This window comes from Passer montanus, unplaced genomic scaffold (genome assembly GCF_014805655.1).
Source record: "Passer montanus isolate IOZ18808 unplaced genomic scaffold, ASM1480565v1 scaffold80, whole genome shotgun sequence".
Taxonomy (NCBI): domain Eukaryota; kingdom Metazoa; phylum Chordata; class Aves; order Passeriformes; family Passeridae; genus Passer; species Passer montanus.
Genome location: NW_024373257.1, coordinates 2,085,772 through 2,109,915, shown reverse-complemented (window position 1 = coordinate 2,109,915; position 24,144 = coordinate 2,085,772). Strand labels below are relative to the sequence as shown.

General features: G+C 41.6%; 1 protein-coding gene across 2 annotated transcripts in view; it reads right to left on the bottom strand.

Moving 5' to 3' along the window:
- Positions 1 to 23,826, bottom strand: part of ALCAM (activated leukocyte cell adhesion molecule) — a 115,666-nt gene extending 91,840 nt beyond the window's left edge. For both annotated transcript variants that reach the window (XM_039732806.1, XM_039732807.1), the window contains exon 1: positions 23,420 to 23,826. In XM_039732806.1, coding sequence (XP_039588740.1) covers positions 23,420 to 23,519 — 100 coding nt within the window. In that variant the 5' untranslated portion in view covers positions 23,520 to 23,826. The remainder of the gene's footprint in view (positions 1 to 23,419) is intronic.
- Positions 23,827 to 24,144: the final 318 nt, after the last annotated feature.

Below are 24,144 nucleotides of genomic sequence, written 5' to 3'. Positions count from 1 at the left end.
CTGTTACTCTTCAGTGCAAAGAGCACTGGACATCTCCAACACTCCTGAAACAAAGTCCTAATTAAAGTCTGGTAATTCTAGATTTGATTTTGGTACAGAAAAGAACTAACGCACCCCAACAATATTTTTTAAATTCAAAACTAATTTTTAAGAATGAAGGTTCTAGGTTTTTTGAGAAACCTAGAACTTGGACTTTTAAATGTGTCTGGAGGCTACAGTAAGGAAGAATGTACCTGCATACCATTTTGTAATTGAGCATCCAATTCAAAGTTTTACTTACTCATTCAAATGCAAATTAAACTAGCTAAAGCACAAATGCCCAGTCTGAGACACAAATTCAATTATAACAAGTCAGTCACTGAATTCTTAATATATATGCCTTTCTGTACCTGTATATACATTTTAATCTAGACAGAAGAAAGAACAATGACCCTGGTGAGGTATATGCAGATTAAACTCCATGGTTAGGTATATGACAAATTAAAATAAGTCAAATAAAATAGACTAATAGGAGCTCTGGGATTTTTTTTCAACTTTAAGAGACAGATATGAAAATTTTTATCACTTTTTGTGAAGACTTTTCCTCTGAGTGAAAGAACTGTAACCACAGACATCAGCCCAGAGATACAATATCAGACTGGTATTCCTGGCATGACCAAAGGTAGATTAAATGATAGTTAATCTGAACTATGACACCTTTTGCTTGGCTTAAAAGCACTTTAGCTTCTATAAACCTTTCAAATATCAACTAATTAAGAGTTGAGGCTCTTTGAATAATTACTTCTGCAGACACCCAAGTCAAAAGACTTTGGGAAGCTTGTTCCATTCACAGGACTGAGCAGCTTCCAGCAATTCTACACACTGACCCGCCCTGGCAGGCAAACACCACAGTCAAGGGCTCCAGCCTCTCAGAAGTGCAACACACATCTCCCAGTTTTTGTGGCAGATGCCCACAGCTCAAGACCAGGCGGTTCCTTCCCACAGGTTATGTGGCTGGTTGTGGTGGGCTCACCTTCCCTGGATACCAGGTCACTTCCCAACCCAGCTGGAGAGAGAAAAGGTCAAGGGTTGAGATGAGAGCAGGGAGAAATCACTCACCAGTTGCTTCCACAGGCAAAATGGACTTGATTTGAGGAAAATTAATCTAATATATTGCAAGTCAAATCAGAGTAGGATAATAAGAAAATAAGAACAGATCTTAAAACACCTTGCCCCTATCCTTCCGTTCTTTTTTGGCCTTAACTTCACTTGTGAATTCTCTACCTATCCCCACAGTGGCACAGGGGGATGCGAAATGGTCAGTTCATCACATGTTGTCCTGCTGCTCCTTCCTCCTTAGGGGAAGGACTCTGCCATCTCTTCCCCTGCTCCATCCCATAGGAGACAGTTCTTCATGAACTTCTGCATGTTAGACCTTCACACAGGTTCTTCACAAACACCTCCACGGTGGGTCCCTTCCATGGGGTGCAGTCCTTCAGGACCAGGCTGCTCCAGTGTGAATCCCCCACAGGGTAACAAGTCCTGCCAGCAATCCTGCTCCAGTGTGGGCTTCCCACAGGGTCCCAGCCTCCTTTGGGCTCTGCTCTGCTATGGGGATCTCCACAGACTGCAGGTGGATCTCTGCTTCACCATGGACTTCCTTGGGCTGCAGAGGCACAGCTGTCACACCATGGGCTGCAGGGGACCCTCAGCTCCAGTGCCTGGAGCACCTCCTGCCCCTCCCCTTCTGTGCCCTTGGTGTCTTGCAGAGCTTTTTCTGTCACATATTCTCACTCCTCTCTCCTGCTGAATCTCCACCATGCAGATTCTTCCCCCTCCCTTACATACATTATTCCAGTGGTACTGCCACCATCACTGATGTGCTCCCTGGCTGTATGGGACAAGTTCTGGCATCTTCTCACAGAATACCAATACCTAGCCCTGCAAACCAAACATACTGGTTCAGAGAAAGCCAGCCTTCGGCAGGGAATACTTCTCATCCTCCTCAAACCACATGTCACAGATGTGTGCCTCTGCACTACAGATCCAATCTGTTTGTAAGCCCAGGGACTGACAGCAGAGCCAGGATTGTGTGCCTTGACAGTAACAAGACTTGCTAATGTAGTAGCTTAAGTAATCCATTCTTGCCCTTATAAAAATCTGTGAATCTTGTTCAGTGCCATGTGCTCAGAGGTCAGTATGTTTCACATGATCCCCAAAAAGATGCTTTGATCTTGTGTTGGAAGCATACAGGTATCAGGTCATTCTGTTTCAGAAAGGCCACCCAGATCAAAAACAAAATAGATACACCTCTTCCCATCACACACACACACACTCATCTTACTCCTGTCATCACTGTTTACAGTGTTACTCAGACACTGAATTTAAAGGATTTTGTGGTCTCAGCTAACCTGTAGCCTAACGTTATAGTTTGGCTGAATTTCAGGGTGAAAGGTTATAGCTAAAATAGAAAAGCAAAGACGGAGTTCATTACAGAATTTAAATGGATCATATCTGATGATCCACCATGAGCCTAAGTTTAGATTTACATCATCTAAAAATCTATCTATAGACCTGGGTAAAGATTAAACAGGTAAGCACAGCCTTCCACTTAGCCCATCACCATCAACTCCAAACTGAATACAAATAAACTCAACTCCGTACTAAATACAAGTTTTAATAAATTGTGCTCTGGTGGAAGAGTTTTATGTGGTCCAGATTTCCTGTTGAACAGTTAGATATACTTTATCCTATACATTTTTATTTATGTAAGTAGCAGTTTCAAGAATGTACTTTCTTTTCAGGTATCTTCTCTTGCTCTCCATACTTCATTTATTTGCATCAACACCCTCCTCCTTACTTCCTGTCCTTATATCACAAAACTTCCTGTAAAATAATTTGCAATTTTGCTATAGCTCTATGATCTACTCACACCCTTTTGGCATTAAAAAAAAAGCAGCAGAACAGTTGCAGAGCTGTGACAGATGTAATTTGAAGAGGAGAGAAGAAAGAGATGTAGTTTGTTGCATTGTGTCTTTCGCTCGGGTGCTTTCTGGAGAATTAAAGTGTGCATTAAGCTAAGCATAACACTTCTGAAAGCACACAATGACTCATAAAGGTCTCTTGTGCTTAGCTTTATATTTTTCCCCAACAATATTTAGTGCAACTTGCAAACATCAATAAAGAACATGGCACCTAAGACTATCTAACACACCTACTTAAGGCACAATATTGGCACTTACAAACTATCCTAGTAAAACTTCTGAAGGGCAAAACTAAAAACAGGAATTCAAAAGTGAAGTACAGCAATCAATCTTACACAAACACACCAAGCTTTCACAGGAACCAAGACATGTTCTTGCATGTATTAGAGCAGATAGGCTATTCTGCTTTCTGCTCTAAGCACTAAAAATCCTAGAGGGAAGATTTCATGCCAGACTAGAAGGGAGCAAAAATGTGTAATTTAAAGTAATTTTGTGTTTAAAATACATCAGGACAGAACTTCACAAGTTTAATGTTTTAATAAAGAAGTTACATACACACACAGGGGATACTGGGCCACAGGGATCTCAGTGGCAGAGCTGCCACCTTGTAACAGCACAGAATTAGTTTGTCAGCATTAGAAATAATCAGGGTCTTCCCTGATTAATAATTAATTACAGTAAAAACAAAGTGTAACAGCACAGAATTAGTTTGTCAGCATTAGAAATAATCAGGGTCTTCCCTGTTTATTCAGCACAATTAATAACAGTAAAAACAAAAATCTGGCTATCTGCAAAGGCGAAACTTAACCAACCCGTATGTGAGTTACTCCACCTTGGAAATTCACACTGCTGAAAAAAATTAAATGCTTTCTAAGATGAGCAAAAGAAATTAAGATAAAGCAAGCAAAACCTCAGCAGGATAGGTGATTTGATTTCAATTGACAGAAGCTACACATCAGCTAGCTTCCACTAAGGACACCACTGCTGCACTAAACAAGCCCTGCAATTTGACATCAAAGGAGTTTTGAAAGAATAGTACATTACATGCTGAAATCACTGTTCTTCTTCACTTCCTGACATTTTACAGCAACTGCCCAAGGGACATGAGAGACTTCAGCATTAAAATAAGTCAAATAAAAATCTGAGGGAAAAAAAAATCTGTTTTACTCATACAGACAACTCGATTGGAAGAGCTGCTAAAGTGACCTTCCAAGTGATGAGGTGTAATCAGGATGCTCCACGTTCACAGCATGTAAATGAATTAAAGCCAGAGAAGGTACTGGACAGCTGCCTCAGTGCTTCAACACCCAAAGGTGTTTTTGAAACTGGCTACAAAGGGACATACAGTCCATCTTGGAAGTAATTCTCTTAAGAGGACAATTCAAGAGCACACAATTTGCTGGAAACTGCATCCTGAGAGTAGTCTGCTGTGCCTCTTCATTACCCTGGCTGATGAGGCAAGGGAATATGAGAGCTGTACTGAAGTGGGAATAAAGCAGGCCAAGACTGTCAGGGACTGGGACAGGAGAAAAGGAAGAGAGGAAAATGAAAGAAACAGTCAGGCACCAGTTTCCTCAAACGATGGAAAAGAGCAAAAAGTCTGAAGTACAGATCTGCTGTAAAGACACGAGTTTTCAAAGCAGCAGCTCCAGCTTCAGAAACATATCACTTGGCAGGAGGAAAAATGTTCAGGATGTTAAGAAACAAACAGCCCGTGCTGGTGCAGAAACCACTGCTGTACAGCACAGTATGCTCTCCTTCATCAAGTTTCAATTCAAAACATTATCTAACTTCTATTTCCAATATTAAAATGCTGGCAGTATTAGCAAATAATTAAGTAGTATCTTTATTTCCTTATTTTAAGGAAATCAGTCACATTATAGGAAAATACAGTGATTCACTCACACCACTATCAATTCCTTCTGTACGATGTTTTTATAGTGCAGTAACTGGACACAAATGACAAAGAAAAAAGGCATCTGTAGAAGTACATGTTAATCTGCAGGCACCAACTTATGGAAACCTCTGCTACAGTTTAGTTTCCTTGCATTTAAACTCAAACAGTTTTTGAGGAATAAAGCAAAACAAAGAACTGGAATGTAGTAACAGAGAATTTAAGACACATTTAGTCAGTCCTGCCCATTGCCATATTAAAGGTTGAAAAATAAAATAATTCTATGCTTTCTTAGTGAGATGAAAAAAATTGAGATGGCAGTGTTTGTATCATCATCTCTGTTGCATTGCTCTCTTCTACTCTGTGTTATCAAAAAAAAAGAAAAGAATTGCCAATGAAATGCTTTATGTCCTTATTTTAAAATTAAAAAATACCACTTTAATAAGTGATCAACAGGAGAAATTTATAATGAAAAACGGGCTTTAATAATATTCACTACACACAGAATCACAAGGGTTTATTGGTAATAAAAGCCTTAATTAAAGACTCAATTATTGATAGACATAAATGAAGTACAGTTATATCATTTTTATAAGCCATGCAAAGTATAAAATAAAAAGGAAAGAAACCATTCCTGGGCTTTATTATTTCATGTCAGTAAGAGGGTTGGTTGTTTTTTTTTTTAATTGGTTTTTTTTTGTTTGTTTGGGGGATTTTTGTTGTGTGGGGGTTTTTTTGTTTGTTTGTTTTTGTTGTTGTTTGGGGTTTTTTAATTTACAAAAAAATAAATTCCACAACAGCCCTCATTCCCTCCTCACCTTTCACTTAGCTTTTCCACCTCCATCTCATTTCTCCTTTCATGCATTAACAGAGTCCTTCTCAGGCTACTTAAATGCTATTATTCTGCCCTTTTAGATTATGACAGAAATGAGTTCCACTGACCATTCCTGGCCAGAAGCAAGCCAGGCAGCCACTGCTCTCCCTGACACCCTGCAGCAGCACTGCCCTGGTGCAGCAGCAGCATTTGCCAGAGGGACAACCTCATCTGGCCAGGACGAGCTGGTGATGGCAACAAACCAGTTTCACTCAAACACCCTCCTCTCATCTCTGCAAAAGGCAGAGCTCACTCTTGCATCCCTCTTCTGTCCACACAGGACTTTGAGAAGGAGTCTTGCAGTTCTCCAACCCCTTTTGTATGGCTCAGGTACCTCTGAGCTGATGTTCCACAAGGCAGCAACAAAACTAGAAGGAAAACTGCCTTGCTGACAATGCAGCTGAGCAGCACCACCATAAATCAGCTCCTAGCACATCACCACAGCTACATCCTTCCACACCAGAGTGCTGTGCTCATTCCAGGATCCTTGCACAGCCCCAGGCACACTTAGCACCTCAGAAAAACACTGCCAGAAGACACCTGCCCTGCAATCAACCCCCTGCTCATGAAAGAGCTGGTTAAACCATCTGTGTGATCTGGATTCCCTAATTGTGCAGAATTTGGAGCAACTTGAGAAGATGCATGATCTTGGAGGACAGAAAAATAGTCCCACTAAACACAGATAAAGGCCTGACAAAGAATCGTGCCAATCAGGCCAGAGGAGGTTGCTATTCTCAGCATTGCTCCCAGTTAAATAAAGATTTCTGAGCTAAATAAAGATATCAAGTGTACCTAGGAAATGCTTTCATTTTCACTGCTGCTGCAATTTGCAGCTGGCAGTTGAGTTTCTCAGTGAGATCCTGGGAAGAAGACAAGAAAATTCTACAAACTTAAAATGACTGGACATTGCCAGAGATTCAAATGTTATGTGCCACTTTTAAAAACAGAGGTGCAGTCAGGACGCTAACAATTAACAAAAAGATAATACTGAAATAGAAAATGCATTTAATGAGAGCCTGACTAATGCCAATTAAATGCTCTTTGAAAAAAGAGGATGCCTGTGATACATTATGATTCAGAAACTAACCAGTCTACGTAAGCTAGCCTTGAATAAGAAATAACAAATTATTGTGTTAAATAGCTATAAAATTAACACAGACCAAGAATATTTTTTCTTAAATTAAAATTAAACAAAAACTCAACTGATAATACTTAACAATTTCAGGAGATTTTACCATGCTCATGGAGAAATAAACAAAGAAAAGGTACAAGACACCCACTTTCACCAAAATTAATTTTATCTTGAGCAAAAGAACAAAGAAATACAAATAAACCAAATATCTTACTGGGCATAATCTGGCTAGGGGAGCAATTTGATCCAACCATTTTTGATAAATGCAATTTCAGATACTAGGAACTTAAGGAAAAAAAAAGAAAAGAAAAAACCCTAAGGATTATATTGGATCAAAGATTTTTTAAAAGATTTCATTCAAGTAAGCTATGCAGAGGTATGCAACTCTGACAAGCTATGCTGCCATCCAGCAAAAAAACCAGAATCAGAGTCTGCATGAGCCTCCAGAAATGCCATCATAGAAGAGTCAATAATCAAACAACAGTTGTAGAACATTTGAACAAAAATAAAGGAGGTACCTCAAAAATAAGAACATGAAAGATTGCATATAAACAACAAACACTGGTCTGAAAGCCTGACAATTTTATGGCATAATGCACTCACAGCCTGTTGCCAGCAACAAATAACTTGTGCACACAAAGAATTTCAGATCCTTGTTGATAATATTGAAGGAAAAAATTATGAAAAAAAGGAAAGTTATCCTTTGTTACTCTCCCACTTACCTGTAAATTCTGAACAGTGGTGTGGCTGAACTACCCACACAGGGATGCATGCATTCTTCAAACTCACAAAGCTGAAAGTAAAGCAACCTATGCTTACAAGCAAAAAAAAAGGTGTTTGACTAATGAGAAAGTGCACACCATCACCTTTGTTGTGGGATGAATGTAGATTGAGCTTAGAAATTGAAGGGCTTGACCCTCACCTTTTAGAAGCCAGTTTAAAAGACTTCAGGAAAGAAACATTTCTCCCTCATCTCCCTAAAATGCAGCATATAAAAACACATTGAGATAATGTGTGGGCATTCAATGAAAATTATTACAGTTCCTAACCTTCGCTAACAAGTTTCAGGGCTAGGTAATTGATTATAAAAATGAAACTGCATTTACTATTTGCTAACTTCTGATAAGCAGCAGCTATATAATTGATTCTCCCTTTCAGTATGCAACCAATTGCACTGGTATGAAAGCCTGTATGTGAAATGCTGGTTTTTATTTAACAGTTTATCTCACTGCCTACTTTCCCCTCTATGAATAAAGACTGAACTCAAATTGCTATGAAAAAAATGGTGTGGACTACTTCAGTGTATTTAGTGTTATTACTGGGTAAATGGCCTGAGACAAAATGAGATTCAAGGTTATCTTAAGTTACTACTTTTCTGGGAGGAAATCTAGGAGTCAGAAGCAGTCATCAGTTATTATTCCACAAGTCTCCCAAGAAGATCTGTCACAGAAATCTGGCAAATCTCATAATCCTGTGTTTCTGTATCTCCAAGGCATAGTTTGGTAGACAAATTCTGATTAATTAGCTGTATCAGAATAGTTTGCTAATATAAACATAGCATGTGTATTCCTGGCAGCATAACAATTCTCCCTTCCTCCTCTCCTTTGCTTTGCTTTTGACAGTGCAGTCTGCTCACATAAGCACATCTGTGTGCTGGTGTACAGACACACAGCCCACACCTGGGCTGGTGTAGAAGCACTGGGGAAACATGCATTATATTCTTTGAGCAAAGTCTGTTGGACAGTTAGGCCTGAGAACTCTACCTAATTCTTATCTGATGTGTTTCGTCTCCAGATTGTCCTCAAACCCCTAAAGCTTGTGTTTAATGACCAACAGGGAGAAAAGAGCAGCCTTCTTTACTCCTCTGCATAATCACCTGCTGGTCTAGACCACAAGTCTCTCCCCATGGTCACTCACAAAAAAAGATCAAGACAAAGGACCTGGAATCCCCATCACATTCACTTCTGACTGAATGGTTCCTAGACTGAGAAATTCTGCACAGACCTCATAGGTGTTATTTGAGATGACAGATGAGCCTGTGATTAAGAGTCACAGTGTCATGCTATCGTAGGCATAGTAAAAGAAAGACAAAAAAAATATTTGTTTAAGCCCATTCTTTCTTTAGACTGAGCACAAGTTTAAGTAGAAAGCACCATGCCCAGAGATCAATCTTCCACTGACATGCCTGTCCACTGCAAAAAGAACAGAGCACATGCTGGCCTTCAATAACTCCCACATTATCTCAGTAAATTTTCTACAGGTCTTGCTTCCTATCACAGTTGTATGCACTGAGAGCCAAGATTTTACAGGATTTCATTTATGTCTAGACAACTTTTTAAGTATTTAAGTCTCTTGCAGCTAGTCACAATGATCCTTCCTTCACTCACATTTTACAATCCTCCAGCATAATGAAAATGGATGTCCAGGAGCTGGAACAACCTAAATGATCATTATTCACAACAATCTAATAAAATATGCTTCAGTGAAACTTAATATTTAAAAAAATACAAGCTGAAATTAAAACTACTCTGGGAGTTTATTTTAAATAGCAATAACAATAAAGCACTACAATATCTCCTTGAAAAGTGGGACAAAAACAACACATGAATGGGACCATAACTGAATTAGTCTACACTGCAAAATAAACAAGTAATCATCACAGGATTTGATAGCCATGCATTTAAACATATCCTAATCCTGAAACTAATAAGAAGGCATAACTATAAAAATAGATGTCTCATGTTAAGTCTCATAAAAGTCACAAAACTGCAAATCTGCTCTAAAGGATTTTCTCACATTTTAATTAACTATCATAAAAATATTGTGATAAGATAATCTCAGTTTATATAGAAGCATTTTGTCAATTTAAAATTACGCTCAAGAAAGCTTAGTAAGCTGCCTATTCCCTGCTGACAGGCACAAAAAAAAATTTATCCATTCTTATATATTCTGTTTTATAGATGGGAAAACCATATGTGTGCAATTTAGAAACAGAAGCTTTAAAAAGTCAGTCAAAGAGGTGAACTTGCATCAGACTTGGGAAGACTGAACTAGATCAATCCCCTACCTGAACTATTTTTCTGCAAGTCATGATAGCTCAACAAGCTCTGCAAGGAACAAAAAGACACTGTGACTCTCAGACAGTATCCAGCATCTTAACAGCCTCTACACCATCACTTTTGGTTTACTGTATTCTATGGGCCCTGATATTTCTATTCTAAAAACTAGGTCCTTGAGAATCTATTTAAATACTCAATTTCAAAGCTGGGTGTTCAAACACATGGTGGATCGCGGCCCAAAACTTGTTTTAGCTTAATTTCTGTATTTGGTGACCAAGCAAAGCTGCTGTTATAGGTTTATGGCACCACAAGCTGCTTCTCCCCACCTCAGCCCAGATACAGCATTAACAGGCTTAGACCAGAAAAATGGCTGATTGTTGTAATTTCAGCAGCAGTGGGTCATACTGTATTTATACTGTATGTATTTATTACTGTATATATTACAATACTGTATATATTACAATAATATATTGTATATTACAATAATATATTACAATACTGTATATATTACAATTATATTACTGTATATATATTACAATTACTGTATATATTACAATACTATACATTATAATATTACATACAGCATTTATTACAATGCCCTTATTAAACAACTAATGTTACATTTCTTCATAACTGGTGACAATGCACTGTAAGAACATGGGCTGCTTCCTTCCAGGAGTGAGTTTCTTGAGCATCAAGGATGCCCACAGTGTAAGGTGAGAGTCACTCCACAGAAAATCTGTTGGCCCAACAGGGCAGACACAGACAGACAGGTCTCCCAGCGATTATGCTCAGCACATGGCACCCTTTCTCTGGCACATTACTTCATACACCAAGTCTCTTACAACGCATAGAAAAGAACATTCAGGGCTTTTTGCTATGCTCAAAAACACTGTCAGCACAAAGAGGTTTCAGTTTATCTGTCCTGACCCCTAGATGGAGAAGGGAGGCTGTCTAGAAAGGGTGAGCTAGTCCAGGTGCTTGCCCTATGAGCACAGGCCACGTATGCCCAGTGCAAGAATGCATCAGCTTTGCCACGTCCCTGTGGGAAGCAGAGATGGTTTCCTGAGACAGGAAATAGCACTGAAGCGTGTGGCTGACAAAAGAGGAACAACAGGGTGACGTGGCAGTAACAGGATCTTTACCGAGAGGGACATCCTGCTGAATTACCACAGGTGAAAGGAAAGGATGTGACTGTCAAACCCAGGGAGCACGTGGAGATACAGACAGGGGAGGCCAGACACTGCCTGTCTTGAAATTGTGACCTCCTCATCTCTTCTCCCTCAAAATACTCTGCTCAGGGGCCCTCCTCAACCCCATCACTTTCCAGAATGCTTTCTGCTCTCCTGTCACGACTCATTTCATTCACAAGCCCAAACCCAGCCTCCCTTTCTGTGCAGAGGGCTTCCTCCCCCAGCCACACCAGGGGAAGAGGCAGCACACACTGGCTGTGCCAGGGCCCTCTGCTTCCTTCCTCCTGGCATGGCCTGCCTGCTCTGGCACGCCAGGCTCTTCACCACCAACACCCCTTGCCACTGTCTCTGCAGCAGCTGGGAATGTGCCAAGCCAAAACCAAAAGTTGGGCTCCCCTCAGACTCAGATGACTCTCCTCCAAAAACCCACCCACACGACATGCTAGCCCCACATACATCAGCTACAGCTCCTGTCCCCATGCTGTCTGTCCCTTCTCTCCCAGGTTCCCAAATGACACCATATCCTGCCCAGTCTCTCTTGCAGAGCTCTTTCCATGATTTTGCCATAATATTTCTTTTCACAGGCTTTAGGGATATACCTGGTTGAACATGCTGGAAGCAAGTTCTTTGCCTTTAATTTTGGTCTGCCACAGTGCAGAGATGCTGATCTGTGTCTTTGGCCCTATCACTAGGAGTGATAGCAAACTTCTCTTTCCAGTCTGTAAGGGCTCCAGTCAAATATTTGCTTACAGAGGAGTAGCAGGAAAGTGAACTTTTAAGTATGCACATTAATACATCCTGTCAAAGAACCAAAGTTGCTGTTGTTGCAATCCTAGATACTCCAGCTTTAATTGTTCTCACCTCTAAAGCCTTCACTCTCCAAAACCTACAAAACATAGAGGCATACTATGTCAATGACACAGTGAAGTTAAGCATACAAATGCTAGCAAAAAAAAGTATTTTCTATTTCTCAGCATGAAATGTTCTCAAACATCTTTTGATGTTCAAGTGGTATTTATAAATCCACACCACCTCTATTATGTTTTTTTGCTTTCTTTAAACAAGAAATGCAGACCTTTTCTCTTAAATTTCAGCTGCCAAAAGAATAAAAATTGGTGGGTAAGAATTTAAGTAATCTTTGCATCTTTTTCCCTTTCCTATGATTTTGAGAAGTCAGGTTCAGACTCCCCTGAAAATAAAATGGCAGTAAAGAATAGCTTTAGCTTCCAACTCACTATACAAAATTTAAACCTCCACTAATGTCATCAGTAGAAGAGATCATATGTGTCAATACACAAAATACAGCACCTATAATGCATAGTTGAAGCCACACAAGGGTTCAACCCAAGGCTAAATCACAGACACAGATGCTCCTCAGCTGCAGCAGTGGGCAGTAGTACAAGCTGACATGGTAAGGCTCCCTCCAGAGTCACAAAACACTCAGCCTAGTCCCTTCCCACAACAGAGGGAAGAAACACAGGAATTGGTGCTCCTGATGCAAATGGAGACATCCCTGAGCTTTCTGACCTGGACACGTGCTATTCCAGATCTGATCACAAGACAATCCCTGTTCCAAGCCTTGCATGGCAAAGTTCAGCCACCCTGACACTGGGAGAGCTCTTCAACATGCAATTCAGCTTCTGTATCTGCAAATATAATTTGCACAAGATTAAGCATTCCAGACTCACCAACAGCTTGTTGGCAATAGAAATTACCAATGCATCCATTGCAGAAATAGACCATGCAAAATTATCCAGTTTTGCAGTTGCAACTAAAGCATTACCAATCCGCCAAAGGCCGTGAAGTGTCCATTATGTTTGAAGTGTAACTCAAGCAAATGCCATAAGAAATATAAATAATTTTTTCACCACTAAAGTACCAGAGATCATTCAAATCCTTTCAGATGAAATGCATGCTGTAGTACTTCCACTCTGACTTAACAATCCAAGAGTGCTGACATGTTCGAGGGGAAAGTGGTTCCCCTAAGCCACTGTCAGTCCCAGTTCACAACAGCTTCTACAGCTATCACTGTTTGAAAAGCCTGGGACATGGTGCCACTTTTTTCACAGAACACCCATCAATTTCCTCTTCCATTACACTATAGTTAAAAAACAAAACAAAAAAACCACCCAACACAACAAAACAACCAACGAAAAAAAATCCCCAAAACCCCCCATCCAACCCTGAATCCACATTCAGTCTTCAGGTTCCCTGATCACAGTGAATTAAAGAAACTCTGGACTCTTTTTTTTTTTTAACATTCAAGTTGCTGTTGAGGAAGATAATAGAAAACTGCAGAGCTTAGCATTTTATTAGCAGATGGAAGATTTAGGTCATACCTGGAATTAAGCCCCAATAAAACTTTTGGTTTTGTAGTAGCTATCCCTCTCTAAAGACAGAGTAACAGTTCAGCTCCAAAGAAGGAAAAGAAAATGCAAAAAAACCCCATAACTAGAAGTGACTTAAAAGCCAGCTAAAAAAAGCCATTTCAAACATCATGAAAACTTTTAGCAAAAAAATAAAGGTTTTCATTGAAATATTCCTTTTTAAGTTTCTATTTTTAAATAACAAGGTCCCTCAAGTTTTATGTAGAGTTTATCACACTGTCACAGAACTCGCAGTCTGTGAACAACCAACATCATTTGTGCTTATGAAAAAAAAAAATCTGTACTTTACAGTATGTCCAAAAAATTGCATGAAGATTTCTGTATCTTCATGAAATTCTTACATGAAAATCTGTACTGTACAGTATGTCCAAAAAAATGCATGAATTCTCTACTGCATGAAGAGAGCCTCCTCAAAAGGAATCAAGGTCACCACGTGCCCAGCATTCTGCTTTCTCACACTTAGATGAAAAGCCTTCCAGAAGAATTGTTGCTGTTTACAGATGATGATGCCTCACAGGAAGACTAGAAATCAGTTGAAACACAAGTAAAAGCAAGCTATGGATGTTACTTTTGTGAATTAGAATCCACACCTAAAACAAGGCATCCTACCATACCAAGAGGGCTAAGTTTTTATACGTACTCACACAAATCTTCCAGTGTGAGGCTCATATGTGGCCTTCAGGAGTACACATAAATAAAGCAATAAGAATTTTGAGAAACAGTTTGAATGCATTACTTCTGCCCAGAAGAATTAACAACATCTTGGACTGAGCCATCAACATCAGTCTTCAGATCTACTCCCACATTTAAAAAAACTGGACTGAGCATTCCAGCTAGAAGTTTTTCCACCTGCTTCTCCTCCTCTGGATGCAAACATCACTCCTCTCAACACCCACTTCTTTCTGGATAGAGCTGCTGGCAGCTCACACTCAGCCATTCAGCATTCACTACAGAAACACACTGCGTTATTCATTCCTCTATGCCCTGTGCCACTGATGCAATGGAAAGAGAGCCAAAGATTGTGAGCATACTGAGTGTGCTGAAGTCCATCTTTCCTTATCACTGCTGTACTTGCAGATAGACATAATGATGAAAAAGTGACCCACAGAGGGCTTCATGCACCATTCAGAGCAGAAGAAAAGTGTTTCTAAAGTAAGCAGACACATCTCTGCAGTAGGACAGGGAGTAAGCACATCCCCAGCAAAAGGTGGGAATTTTTCATGCTTGGGAGGAACAGAGATCTTTCCCCTCTTACATAGCAGAGATGAAACAGCCACCCTGGACCTACAGGCGACCACCACTACAGGGAGTTCTTGCCAGCTGGCTCTCCAGCTGCATGCTGTCCAAGAGGAATTCCCAAGCTCCTCACGCTGAGCTGTGCTGCCCTGGTGGCTGCAGCAGCCATCCAAGGCCCCTTTGCAGGATGATGACAGCCAGCAGGCTCTGCAGAGCCTAACACTGCCAGCATGCCCCAATACCCAGCTACATTCCCACAAGACCTCCAAAAAACCCACAATTCTCATTTCCCTGCTTCCATCACTCTGGCTCTCAGACAGACACAAAGCATGTCTTTTGCCCCTATGATACACCAACAGTTTTACACACAGGCCAGAAAGTTTGCCTTCCTTCTGGCTGCAGATGCTTAGGGCTTAAAGCTCTTTTAAGAAAAGAACTTTCTTACAGAGCAGGAAATACTTTATGTTAGGATGCACAGAAGATGCCAAAATATTCTGTGAATCTACTAGGGAATGGTTAACCTGCCTCTATATCCACAGTAGTCACCTTTCCAACATACCATTTATTTCCTACTATCTCAAAAGTTTTAGGCTACTCCCCCTGCTGCCCCCAGAAGCTGTGCAGAAGTTTTGGATTTAACACCCCAGGGTACTTAAAGTGACAAAAAATGTCCCAGAGACACAAGAGAGTCTGGACAAAATACCAGAAACCTGACCCTTACCAAGTCTGCAGGTGCACTTCCAGAAAGCACACTCCAAGATTCATACAGACTCTTTGGAATTTGCTGCTGTGGGGCACCTCACATTAACTGGGGTTAAATCTTGAAGGTAAAGGACTTAAACTTCAAAGCTGAAATAGAACATGTTGCATCATTCAACAGCAGCATGGTGTGCCAGGTCAAACAGAACTACGGAACAGTTGTCCTTCCAAAAGTCCTGTTACAGAAACCATGTCAAGAGCTAAACTACTGGAGCAAACCATTTTCTGAACAAAACAAAAACTATAAGGGAGAAAAAAAGCGCAAAATACAAATTCATGCAATACAAAGCAGCTGCCATTATTTGCTCCTACACTGGTGACTGTTTCAAACCGCAGGACTCCATTATTAACCGTAATTCCAGACTTACTTTACTAACCGTAAAGCTCTGCATTACTAAGTTCTTGCAGAAGAACAACAGTAAGAAACATAATTCACTCAAACTGGAAGCTGCTGGGACACTCATAACACTGATTTTCTTATTGCTTCTGTGTGTAGGCCGGGTTCAAGATTAGTAGCAAGTTGTGCAGCAGTTTGAAAACTGAAGAGTAATATTAAAAATACTTGACAAAAATCTCAGTCACGAATTATATTCGGAAAAATTATCCCCTCGCTAACCTTTAAAGCTGTCAAGTGTAAGATGCAAATGTTTTTTGGATTTACATCACCAGTTGTCAGGGCACTACTTTGCTGTCAAGTGTCAGAAATTTCCACCTTCCCCTGTTTTAGAAAGCAAATCGCATACTGGGGTGTCCCTGTGTGGATTTTAAAATAATACATGCCCTATCATCCTCCTCATATGCAAGCATTTAATGTGCTGTATCAAGAATGAAGAAATTGATTCAGCATTCCTCTCTATTCTGAAGTTACAGGGTTATACTGCAGTTTCCCAAATCCTGCCTGAATATTCCATTTGTCCTTTCCCTGTTGAATGTAAAGGCCAGAGTTCATCTCTACTTTCCAGAACAGCTAGAACAAACCAACAAACCATGATTTTATCTGGATGAGTCACAGAATCCACTTTGCTAAACACATGCCACTTTATACGTTTCATGAAATAAAATTATATGCCAAAAGGGATAAATGCATAAATTAATACTCTAGCTATCTCATCAACTGAAAAATAATTCAGAAGCTTGCAATTAAAAGAAACAGCAACTCGCAAATAATTTTGAGATCTCACAGTTGCCTTCAATTGCCCATTTTTAAGTGTATTTCAACCTACGTATTCTCTGTAAGGTATCCAGTTACAGACAATTAAGTGAACACTTACCATTCCACCTCAGAGATAAAATGTATCAACCCTCTAAAACAGGAGCCTTGAAAATTCTTCCTGGTCAGCAAGAGAAATTAACTTAGCTCAACAGTGACTTCTCAAAAAATAAGTTGTTACATTTTCTAAAAATAAAAGCAAACAAAACCCAAACAAACCTGGAATCTACCACATCAAAAATTCACATTAAGAAGCCAAACCAACAAAACCGTGAAATAAGTCAGTTGTATATAAAATGCCACACTTAAATCAAGCTGGACAAAAACTACATCTATTTTGTTCTCCGATATGAATGGATACTTTCTTTAGTTAAATTGGAGAAAAATGGATTTAAAAATGCAACTTCTGCAGCATGTGAAATGATAAAAGGCATTTGTCTGGGATTCATCTGATTGAAGAATAATGCTGAGTTCATTACAAGCTTACTTGAAGGTGGCTCAAAGAATATTTTTTTAGAAGTTGTGTTCTTTATTGGGACTTCATAATTAGTTTCAAAACCACCAGATCAAAAATACTATTAAAAATTTAATTATTCAAGAAAAATATAAAGTCCTAAGTTTACAGAGCAGTTATCAGCTTTCTGTATGCATGCTTTTCTGTGTTAGAGACATGGAATAGGTTAAAAGCATACACCTAAGCTGGCTTCTTTCACAATGACCATGTTTACAGAATGGTATATGTATTCAGCTTTTCCTTAAAAAAAAAAAAAAAAAAAAAAAAAAAGAAATCCTGGAAGAACTTACTGAAAAAGCAGACTAGCAGACTTTTTTTAAACAAATGCCCTACCTAACATTTTACTGGAAGTTCTGACTTCCTCTCACCCCAGCAGTAAGCCTGGTACAATCATTTCCTTATCCTGTTTGTACCTTTTTCATGCCACACAACTCTTGGCCCATTCGAAACCTGGAAATACCCTCTATTTATTCTAATTCCTTTTGGGCTTCTCCATGAATTTCACCAGCTGCTTCCCTATACAAAGAAAGTGTCACTTAAAAACCTGATTCTGTGGTGTATCCATCTGAAACAACCAAAGCCTTGCAGCAGAAGAGAACTATCTCTAACTGAGTCATCTTTTGGGGTTTGTCTAGTACATGATTTGGATTTGTCCTTCCTTCCCCTTCATGAAACAGGACGCCTACGATGAAAGTCAGATGCTTTCAGTAACAAAGCCTAGCATGACAAAACAGTGTGAAGAAACAAAGACTTTTAATATAACTTTCTGGCTGAAGCCAGAGGTCTGGGAAAAGCTGAGACATGCTGCTTCTAACAGTAAGGTAGCGGAGCTCCCTCTATTGAATTAGCTGCCAATATCTCTTCAAAGCTTTAAAGATGCCAACCGTGGTCAGAATCAATGTTCTAATAAAAAGCTAAAACCTTCCAGCCTGGGCAGCTGGGACCCATCATGTACACTGTATGCAAGAGACAGCTAAGGGAAGGGGACAGCCACCACACAGAGCCCATGACACATGCCAAAATGTCACTGCCTGCCAGGGCTCCAGCCCTGGGGACTTCTGCTGTCCTTGGCTGCTGTTTGAGAGTTTTCCATCAGCTCCCAAAGTGCTGTGCCCAATGCCCACGACTAACAATGCCAGGGTGCTACAGATGGTGCTACCACAGCACAAAACACAACACACAAGTGCAGTTTGAGCTTTTGAAGTTTTTCTTCACAACAGGGGTTAACTGTACAGAGTACCCCCTAAACAAAATATATGAATATACAGACTGCTGAAACACTTATTAAATCACCAACTGCACTTTTTACATCTTATCAAGGGAACAGCTTAGTATTTCCATTGCTGTTGAAAGCACTGCGAATGCTTTCTACCCAAATGTTACAGAATTGTTCTAACCCTGATAACCTCTAAAAATCATACCCTGCAGGTGCTCTGTCTTGCTCTCTTATCACTTTCTCCCATTTTTTACCTCCCAAAAGAAGCACAGTTATTATCAACAATAAAAATACTAGTTCAGAAGAAGCAGCACTGTTTTAATAAGCAAATATTTATTTGCCTTTCTGGAGACATATATCCATGATAAAAAAAAAAAAAAAAAAAGGCAATTTGATCTTAAGCTATGCAGAAATTGCTCAAAAGAGCCAACACTGTGGAGCAGTAGATTAACATCCACTGGTGTAGCAATGATTGTGATTCAAGCCATCCTCAATAAAACACACTGGGAAAGGCAAAGGAAACAAAACCAAAGGAAAAAATAGGAAGAAACTTAATCTGATCTCTGCCAATAGTGGATTGTCAGAATGCAAGGTGCATTGCAATCTCCTCTCTAAATGATGAGATTCATTTTCTAGTGTATTAAAGGCAGAAATGTTCAGCCTCCTTTAATATTCATCCTGTTCCCATTAAAGAAAATATACTGAGATAAAGAACATGTAGGTCAAAACCTTGTCTTCTGGGAAGATAACACTCAACCATTTCATACCAAGGGGAGCTGTTAATATTCAGGTTTTTCTGGAAAAATCACGTTCTGCTTAAGTAATTTCTAATTATCACCCTACAGCATTTACAGATCTTTAAGAGTCTCTCATTTGAGCATCAGTAAATGGAAGTGTAACTATTTTTCTTGAAGACAGAGGAACTTGAGAGAAATCAGAATATTGCAACAGGTCCTCAATTCTCTTACAAACGTGGCCTTGAAATTTACACACATTTTTTAATAAAAATTACTGTATTACCAGAGGAGAAAGCTGCACACCAGCCAACTCAGGGGAACCTTGAGTAGCACTGAAGAGAAAACCTGAAGATTACACGGTTTTAGATATGGTAAAAATAAATATATAAAATCTAGCCTCCTGTCACAGCTGCCAGAACTAACCAAGACCATACTACGACACCATACTATTAGAGACGTGGAGAAACAGTCTCAACAATCAGCATGGTAGTACTAAAAAGCCACACAACTCCCGTGTGTGAAACGGCAATGGAATAACCACTGGAGATCAGACCTTGAGCCAGCTTGTCTGTGATCATCATGCTATGGTCATAGAGTACAGATCACAAGAAGGGAAGACTGAATATTGACAATCTAGTGTAAGGAGATCCAATTACAAATTCAAGCTCCTAGAAAATAAGTCCATTCAGTCTCCCCAGTGTTACTAGGATCAAAGTGCACACAGAGAGGTGGCGCTCCCCTGTAACCAGTTTCCTCCTAGCAACCTGCTCCTATTTCACCCAAGAAGTCCAAAACCACTTTGACCAAAAAATACTCTCTAGAAAGTCCTCTGGTAGGAACCTAAAAAAGCCCACGATGGTGTTACGTAGGAGCAGCCAATATATTAAAGCTATTGCTGCTACAGTAATGCTTGTTTTCATATGGCTTAGAGGGATCTAATCAGGTATTATACCATGGAAATCTGCAGTGAGCACTCTTACCTCTTAAGACTATAAACACCAATGCTTAAGTAAGATACTTGCAAGAAAATAGAGAACACAGTTTTAGCCTGATCATACAGATGTAATTTGCATTATGTAAAACACTTCTCTTTTATTTCCCCCTTGTATCATCTTGCATAAATATTTAGAGATTCTGCTCCCAAAAAAATTCTGCAGGAAATTAATTCTACTACAAAGATAATATATGAACCCAGGGTAAATAATTTTAACAACCCAGGTTACTTTCAGGAAGCAGAATGGATGGTACTGCAAGAAAGGGGATTACTCTTACGTAAGTTGGAGAATGAAAATAAAATATTCTGAAATTAAATATGACTTGTGACAGATATACTTATTTCATGAACATAACATATATTTTCTTCAATTAAAATCACCTGGCTGAAATTTCAAGGATTTACAGAACTGGCTGATTTCTGTTGTTGCCATCTGCCTTCTCAGTGCTACAAACCCAACAGTAGAGGGAAGAGCACAATAAAAATAGGTTCTGTTGGAAGACTTTCACATCAAAAAAGAAAAAAATCCCACCTAAATATATCAAATGCTTTCTAAAGCAAACAATCTAAGAATTAAAATTCACTTAGGAATGAGTCTAGTTATCTATATATTAGGCCACAAATACATGGCACACTGAAGAATATACACGTGGTGCAGATGTCAGTTTCAGAAAACCCATGTGAACTCCAGATCTTAATATTGAAATCCAGTTTCCCTAGCTCAAAGTTACACCAGCTATACCAGGGAAAAAACGCAACCAGAAGTGAGAACACAATGAGTGTCATGAATAAGATTACAGGTTTCAGTCTCACTAGGCTCAGGCAATATGTAACAATGCTAGTAATAAAAGGAGAGACTAAGAGCTCCGTTGTTGTAATCCATCAGAAAGCAGGGGGAGGGGGAAAGGTCATAATCAGCTCCTGATTAAGAGTTTACTTTCTTTTCGCATACAGCCATTCTTCCAGGGATGTATGAGATTATAATCCATTTTCTCACTTAGTCTGACCTAGAATCAGTCTCTTAGTGCCAAATGTGTACTTGGACCCCCTCCCTCTTCTTAAGATGGGTATCTTCCTAGGCAGTTTATTCTGTGAAGAAACAAAACCAAGTTCTCATAAAGATCCCAATCATCTCAGTCCATCTTAAATATTGCCAGAGATATTTACAATTGAGGCATATAAACTTTGAATATGCTTTTAATACCTCATCTATTGCTTTCCATACCCAAAGCTCAAATGGAACTCTCAGAAGCCGAGTACCATGATAAAGTAAAACATCTATAATTTGTTTAGATGACAACAAACTAGCTATCATCTAAAACAGCTGAGATAGCAAGGGGGAAGAACCAGCAAAACTACAGCAATATCAAGACCTTTTTATAGGTACTTTTGTATGTAAGTATCTCTTATATTCCTCAGAATGAAAATAGAACTAGAGGCTTAAATCTACTGTTGGGCTTTCCAGGCATTTTCAGTACTGCAGGGAAAGTTTGTAAACGGAGGTGGGGCTGGTTTCTCCCCACACATATTTCCTTACAGTTAGCCTGAACTTCTCCTTGTCAGGACAAGGAAGGAATGAAGAGCAGAAAGAACAAGTTAAATGGTTTTGCTGACAGCCTAGGTAGTCAAGTGAAGTGACATTTTTTTATAGAGCTCCATCAACACAACCTTTGAGATAAAATATTTTATGGTTTCACATTTTCTTCAAATGGAAAATGTAGACAGACACACAATCACCAAGATCATTTTGTATTTACTCAGCTAAATCTCTCCACAGAGGCAAAGTCTTGCTTCTTAGAAGCTGAGATGCTTATCCCTCTGATAATCCACATGCCTTCAAGATTTCCTAAAATGAACAATCTTTCCTGAAGACTTTCTCTGCATCACAGCAACCAGTATTCTTTGTAAGCTCCGCCACCGGGACTGGTCTTTATTATGTCCGACAGTGGTTATATCCTGTATTTGCCAAAGCAAAAGCCAAGCAGCACAGCCTGACACACAGCTTACAGTTCCAATATTGCTGTTGATTCTGTCTGGAGCTCTTTTACTATTCTGTTTGAAATTACAGATTCAGCAGGCTTGCTTTACTGTTGTAGCTAGTTTTCAGTTTTCTACTTGGAGCTTATAAAACACAAGTATAAATACACCTAGTGAAAAAGGTCTGCTCTTCTCTTTCATCTCGCCAAAACCATACTGGCCATAAATAGTTAACTGGAGAGCACGTAACAACTAGGCAGAGGCCAGGAATGAAAAATCACCAGCAGCTCCAACACTTCTGCAAACCCTCCGTTGTTGCAAAGGCACATAGAGGCAAAGCCATTTCTTAAAGCAATACAAAATTTTACCACAGGCTGACGCTCTTTCTACAAGAATAATGAGACGGTCCCCGCGCTGAATGCAGAACTCCTCACTTCACAGCTTTTCCCTCAGACTTCACTTTCACGCTCAATATTTACAAAACAAAGCCTACAAACACCTCATAGCCAAAATATTCCCAGAACAATTAGGCTATTTAGCACTCTATGCGCCTTCCTGCTTCCCTAGCGCCTCTCTCAGGAGTGCTCTCGGGGCAGAGAGAGGGGAAGCGAAGTTACCCACGCGATCCCGATCCGCCGGAGCAGCCTCGGGCACGCAGCGCTGCCCGGGCAGGGGGCACGGCCGGCGGGGCTGCCCGCGGGCGGCACCGCGCTCCCCGGGCTCCCACCGGCGGGAGGCCGCCGGTCCCGCGGGCTGCGGGCACGGCCAGGGGCGGAACTGAAGCGCGGAGGGGAGAAGCGGCTGAAGCGCCGAAGTTGCAGGCGGCTCGCCGCACAGACGTGCCGCTCAGCCTGGAAGTGAAAGCGGCACCGCACCGGGACTCGGCTGCCGCTCCCGCGGGGGCAGCGCTGCCCGGCGGCCGCTGACAACGCCCTGGAGGCAGCCCGACGCCGCTTCCCAGGGGGAAAGATGAGACCAGCGCGTCTCGATCCCGCTGGGGCAGCTCCTGCCTTTCCCGCAGGAGAGACGGCATCAGCCGGCGCACCCTCGGAGGGCAGGAGAGGACCGCTCTCCTCCGGAAGCGCAGCGGGATGCGGCGGGCACCAGCGGCCGGGAGCGACCCCCGGCGAGCAGGGAGCCCGCGGTAGGTGCCGGGGCGCTCCGGGGAGCGGCGGGCGGGCACCGCCACCTGCGCCCCGGCCTCCCCTCCGCCAAGTTACGCGCGGCCGGGACGGCGCGGCCGCGGCCAGCGCTTCCCGCGGGTGGGCGCTCACCTGGGGGCAGGCAGAGAGCTGCGAGCAGGAGGCAGAGCAGGGGCGGCGGCGGGCGGCGGCGGCAGGAGGCGCAGGCGGCGGCGGCGGGGGGCTCCATCATCCCGCCTGCCCGCGGCGGGACCGGGAGGCGGCGGCGGAGCGGGGCGGCGCGCCCGCGGGGGCTCTTCCCTCTCGCACCGGAGCGCGGCAGCGACTTCTCCCTCGTCAAGGCCGGGAAGAAGCGGCGGAGGCTCTCCCCCGGCGGCGGGAGCAGCGGTAACTTCCCGGGCGCGGGCGGCGGGGCGGCTGCTCTCCCTCTCGGCGCGCAGAGAGGAACGACTCCGCACCGGAGCAGGTGACGGCTCCCTTCTGGCAGCCGAGCGGCGCTCCAGGACTGAGCGCTGCGGCGGGAAAGGCGGAGCTGGGCCGGCCCCCGAGCCCCCGCCCCTCCGGAGCACGGCGCGCAGGCGGGGGAGCCCCGCGGGCAGCCCCGCCGCCGCCGCCCCGCCCGGCGCAGCCTCCGCGGCCGCCCGGGATGTGCTGTGAAGGCGAAGGGGCTGGGGCTGGCGGGCGTGAGGGACAAGCCGATCCCCTCTTCACCTACCCCTGCTTTGCCTCTGCTCGGTGCATGGGTTGTTTTCTGGTGCTGTGTTCAGGATGCTTGTTGGTTACGAGTGCTGGAAATCCAAAGCTAAAAAATAATGAAATAACGACAATGCCCGTTCTTTTGAGTGCATAGAAACGTG